The sequence below is a fragment of the Archocentrus centrarchus genome, chromosome 3, assembly GCF_007364275.1.
Source record: "Archocentrus centrarchus isolate MPI-CPG fArcCen1 chromosome 3, fArcCen1, whole genome shotgun sequence".
In the NCBI taxonomy this organism is placed as follows: Eukaryota; Metazoa; Chordata; class Actinopteri; order Cichliformes; family Cichlidae; genus Archocentrus; species Archocentrus centrarchus.
This window is the reverse complement of record NC_044348.1, coordinates 17,674,138-17,679,935: the sequence shown is the minus strand read 5'-3', so window position 1 is coordinate 17,679,935 and position 5,798 is coordinate 17,674,138. Positions and strand designations below refer to the sequence as shown.

Sequence of the window (5,798 nt, the reverse complement as noted above, 5' to 3'; positions counted from 1 at the left end):
ATTAGAAACAAGTACATCAGGGACAGCTCAGGTTGAGCAGTTTAGAGACAAAGTTAGAAAGGCTTGGACACATGCAGAGGAGGGATATATTGGACAAAGGATGCTGAATATGGAGCTGCCAGGCAGAAGGAAAAGAGAAAACCTACAGTGAAGGTTCATGGATATAGTGAAGGAGTACATGCAGGGGGTTGGTGAGACAGAGGAGGATGCTGAGGATAAAGTGAGATGAAGGCAGATGATCCACTTTGGCAACCCCTAAAGGGAGCAGCTGAAAGAAGAAGAAGAAGGAGGATCAAATCAGACATTTAACAGGATTAGGATAATGAATAGAAAGATACAACCTAATTTTAACTTTGATTACAATTGATTAATAACAAGAAGCATTTCAATGGGTATCTGGGCCAATTAGACTTGATAAACAGGGCTTAGAATAATTCATTCTGGAAAACCTGGGAGACTTTAGACTTGGACTTAAAGTCTGAACGCTAAAGATAAAGTCTACAGGAATTTATTCCAACTCTGCAGCTGCAACCAAAACTGACTTTGAACTCTGACAGGGGCTGGGGAGGACACAGCTGTGGCTCACTGGTTGAAGTTTGGGTCATTGTCTGTGGCGCTGAGTGAGAAGTGGATCGGAAAACATCCGGACAGGAAATGCAGCTGTGGAAAATCTGAGACACTGAAGCCACGCTCACACTCATTGCACTGATCGCCCTGCTGACTAAGAAAGCGTTAACACACAGGCTGGTGATCACGTTTCACCGGCAGAGGGCAGCAAATGCGCTTCACCGTCTTTATAGCGAAGAGGTGCGTTATCGTGTTCCGTAGAGTGGGGGTGATAGAGGGCCGTTTTACATGTTTGGTTTCCGCACAGGAAGAAGAAGAAGATTCCTACTTTGAAATGTTGATGTCTCATGTGTTGAAGAAGTGAATTTCTCCCTTGAAGAGGTTTCTGAAACGTTCTAATAATAAAGGAATCAGTTAGTCGGCAGTTACTAGTCACGTTCGTTTTTACGTTGAAGTTTAAAACAGGCTCGTTGCCGTTTGTAGATGGCTGTAGTTACCTGTCATTAGCTAACAGTGATGGCTGGGAGAGAGCGCCAGGGACAGGTGGTAGACCTGGGACGCCTGAGTAAAGAAGAGCTCCAGGAGCTACGGCTTCGACAGGAAAAGATGCTCAGGAACAGGTAAGTTTAAGCCTCTGCATGAGAGAGACACAAACTTCACACGGTTCACTGTGACACTTTGAGGCGCAGGCATCATCCTGTTAGCTTTGATCAAGTTTGATCAGGTAACTTCACTGTGTACAGGAATATGAACTAAAACCACGACATTTGTAAAGCAAGACAGGGGATCTACTGATGTGGTAGATTTCGGTCGGTCTCGTTTGGCTTAGCTTAAAATGTGAAGCACTTTACATAATACATACACTCACGGCCACTTTGTTATGTATACCTGTAAAGTTCCTTGTAAACGCATAAATCTAACTACGTGGCAGCAACTAAGTGCATTTAAGCATGGAGACATGGTCAACACGACCTGTGAAATTCAAAACGAGCATCAAAAACGGGAGGAAAGGGGATTTATGCCGATCAGGCATAACAATATGACACCTGCGTGTGTATTGTGACACCTTTCTATCAGAATCAGCATTAACTTTCCAGCAATTTAAGCTACAGTAGGTCATCTATTGTATCAGACCACACGGGCCAACCTTCGCTCCCCACATGCAGATCAGTGAGCCTGTCGATGGTTCACCACTTCCTTGGACCGTTTTTGATAGATACTGACCACTGCAGTGGGAACACCCACAAGAGCTGCAGTTTTGAAGATGCTCTGACCCGGTCGTCTAGCCATCACAATTTGGCCCTTGTCAAACTGCCCATTTTCCCTGCTTCTAACACATCAGCTTTGAGGACAAAATGTTCACTTGCTCCCTAATATATCTCACCCACTAACAGGTGCCATGCTGAAGAAATAATCAGTGTTCTTCACTTCACCAATCAGTGGGCATAATGTTATGCTCAATTGGTGAAAGTGACTTTGAATGTGGCATGGTTTTTGGTGAGAATTTCATATACTGGTCCAAAAAAGATAAAACTATCCAGTGAGTGGCTGTTCTTGGGGTGAAAATGCCTTGTTGATGTCAGAGGAGACAGGCCAGACTGCTTTGAACTGACACACAATTTCTAAAGTACCCTAAACTTTGTTTATTTTGCATTATTTTTAAACCAAGTTTCCATACCTGCTCCAGGGTATCAAATGACTGCTTGCTACTGCCAATTGCCACACCTGTTTGCTAAATGTGGTAACGCCAAACAGTTCCAATAGTGAACTGCGACAGTACCTCAGCCCAGTGCAGCGCTGGGCAAGCAACCTGTGGCTAGAACCCTGCAGTACCATCAAAAACACGGACCTCGCCTTTCTGTTTAACTAGTATGTAAACACTCTAGTGCAGTGATGTATTACAGGTGTAATTAACCTATAACGGCAGCTGCTGAGGATACCTACATTCTAAGTCTTCATCAGGGTCATCAAACCCTTTATACGGTGTTGGTCTCTGTCTTTCTGCCAATTTGCTAAAAAAATTATATATAAATTTACCAGAAGAAGGTATGCAACATAGCCTTCTGTTGTTACACTTGCACCACATAATATTTAGCAAGTTTTCATAGATTTTGATCACATAGCATAGTGGCTAAATAGAGAATAAATACCAACAAAAACAAGACATGACAAACTGGCCTTGTCTGTTGGCCAGACTGTTTAAAACATTGGTATTAGCAGATAATTTCACAGTGCTTGAGTATAGAAATGTAACAGTTGGAGACCGTTTCTTATTTGAGGTCAAGGAATGCTTACTGATATGTATGTGTCTGACATTTATTGTTGCTCTGGTAGTTAAACCAACACTAGATGTGTAAAGACTTACTGTTTGAGGTATATTTTGCAGTGATGTGTTTATGTTGTTTGCAGGAAGTTATTGCAGACTCTTCCTGACAAAGGGCAAAAGATAAAAGACCTTAGAGACAAAGTGTGTCTTGCCATTGAACACCACGCTGAGGAGGAGAGGAGACAGAGCCTAGTGTCTGCTGCGGGGACAGAGTTTCAGTACCAGCAGCCTTTTGCTAACCAACAACATGCTGCCTCTATCGAACCAGCAGCCTCACATCAAAACAGGCAAAATGTGGCTGTTGCAGATGATGCTTCACAGGAAATGGTGACCTCACCTGTCTCAGCTCAAGCACATGAAAACCACACTCTGGAAGGGCACCAGGACCTGTTGGTCTCTGGAGCGGCTGCTGCTGAATCCATGGAAACGGCGGCTGATGGGGCCTCTCTGAACGCTGATAAGACAAAAGAGGGTGACCTTGTGGAGGCCCTGGAAAGGGTCACGCTGTCTGAAACTACTACTGGTGGCAGCAGCAAATCCAAAGACCCATTAAAAAGCAGAGACAATCACTTTCTCAGAAAGCAGCCACCAACAAAGCCTCACTATATAACTGTCCTGGAAAACACAGAGAGGTTACCAGCTCCCATGAAGCAAAAATTTAAAACAAATAAGTGAGTGGACTTTATTCAATACTTCCTGAACATTTCAAACAAAAAATGCTTCAAAAATAATCCAGATTTTATTCAATTGTTTGCTATTGTGCCTTTTTGTAGTTCATGTACATTAATTGATTGTAAATAACAGCCTCTTTACTGTGTTTTCCAGGCTGCCTCACAGAAACGACACCCCTCCATCAGGATTCTTGCCACCCAGTCAGTTTTTTGAACGCTCACCACGCTCACCACTGTCTGCGCAAGCCAGGAGGGAGCGGGACAGAAAACACCTGGATGACATCACTGCTGCCAAACTCCCTCTTCTCCATCACATGCCGGCCCAGGTTATATCTCTGGAAGAGACAGCCGCCCTCCTGAAGGAGCAAACCAAGAAGAGACAGGTTAGTGCAGCTGAGTGTCCTAATAAGGTGGCTCCTCATGCTGGGTGGTATGGTGTAGATAATGAAGAGTAAAAAGCAAATACATTTTCTGAACAGTTAAAGCAAGTTAAAGCATTTTCTGGATAAGTGGAAGAAAATGGAGGGAGGGATACTGTTGCAACCAGTTCATTTATTTCCTTCTCTTCTTATTGCACCTGATGCAAAAATTTCAGCTGAATGCAGTCCAGGCCTAAGACATTTTCTTGTCTCTAGAGGGCAGCATTCATGCAGTTTAGGGCCCGCGTATTGCTTCACATCAAGAGGAGCGAGTTGAGAGCCAAACGTCACACAGTGTGCTGTTGTCAACTTATGGAGGCGGTTGAGCTCATTATCAGTCCTACTTTTGTTGCGAGTTTAATAGCAGTGGTTGTGCTGCTTTATAATAATGTGCTTGTTTTCTGTTTACCAGCCTATTCACGTCAGCTTTTTCTCTGTCTGGTGTTTAATTTCAGGAGTTGCAGGCCAAGCTGGCAGCCCAGAAACTGTCTGAAGGATTGAAGGTCTCTATGGGGAGCTACACTCCTGACGGCGGCCCCATGGCTGCCTACAGAGAGGTTCACGATGAAGGAGCCCAGCTTTCCTCAGACGAAGACTGATCCTGGAAGGCCAGCTGGGGAAACCAGTGTGACCTTGGCCCTGAGGGAAAGAGGCTTTGGACCTTGCAGGATTTTCACTCCAAGGGCAACAATTCATTAGAGAGGAAAAGGGTCTTTGCATGGTGTGAAGAAATAGTTGGTATCCCAGACTCAGCTCAGGAAATTGAATGACAGGTTGAGAAACTAGCTTACTTAATTGTCATTCAGTCTGTATTGGTTTCAGTTGTTTCAGCGTCCTGCAGGAGTAACAACACCTTCTGCTGACTAGGAGTCTTAAATGCTAAATTTGAAACATGTGTCATGTGGGAAAGTGTTTCTTGTCAGCACACTGAGACTGATGACATCATGGCTTTCAGATCCTGAGAGTATTGTTCGCTGAGGTTTCTGTTTTTTAGTATTTTTAATAATTAAATGCACTTAAAGCTCATCAGCGGTGACTGTTTACAGTTGTCAAGAAGCAGATGTGAGCCTGCAGGAGTTCTGTCAAATTTAAATGTTGCAGAATGTGTAACAGAAACAAATAAATCACAATTTCTTAAATATTTGTTTGTGTTTCCATAACTATGAATCATGGTATCAGTTTTTTTTACATATGGAACAAAAATCAGATTTAAGAAATATACTTTAATCTCTTTAATTTACCCAGCAATGTAGTCTCTTTAGGCCCTGTGACAGGCTGGCAACCTGTTCAGGGTGTAGCCTGCCTCTCGCCCTATGTCAGCTGGGATGGGCTCCAGCCCCCCCCGGGACCCTGAACAGGATAAGTGGAAATGAATGGATGGATGTAGTCTCTTTAGTATGAAATTTGAAAAGTCAGGTCAATCAATTAAAATACAGGTGTACAATAAAAAAAATATTAGAAAGGTACTGATGGAGTATGCTGCATGCTGCTTGTTTCTTATGAAGGGTTTTCTAAAACACACTGGTCACTGTCACTAACTGCTTCATGTCAGCTGTAGTATGATAAATTTATTAAAACAAAATGAGGTAGAAATGCGATGAGGAAAAAAAACATGCACTGAGCCAGCAGGAGAGGGGAGTATGAGGGCTGAAATGAGCTCAACTGATAGAAAAACAGTACAGTCAAACAGTTTATAAGTTTTTACATTAAATTGTTTGCTACTATCTATACACTCACTGGCCACTTCATTAGGTACACCTGGTTAGCTACTCAATGCAAATGTCTAATCAGCCAGTCCCATGGCAGCAACTCAGT

General features: G+C 43.2%; 1 protein-coding gene across 1 annotated transcript; it reads left to right on the top strand.

The window, feature by feature from the left end:
• The first annotated feature begins 789 nt into the window (after positions 1 to 789).
• polr2m (RNA polymerase II subunit M) lies at positions 790 to 5,122 on the top strand. Its single transcript, XM_030726354.1, has 4 exons — positions 790 to 1,187; positions 2,977 to 3,564; positions 3,719 to 3,947; positions 4,439 to 5,122. Exons 1-4 carry the CDS (start codon positions 1,084 to 1,086, stop codon positions 4,580 to 4,582), a joined length of 1,065 nt encoding a protein of 354 aa, XP_030582214.1. The 5' UTR covers positions 790 to 1,083; the 3' UTR covers positions 4,583 to 5,122.
• Positions 5,123 to 5,798: the final 676 nt, after the last annotated feature.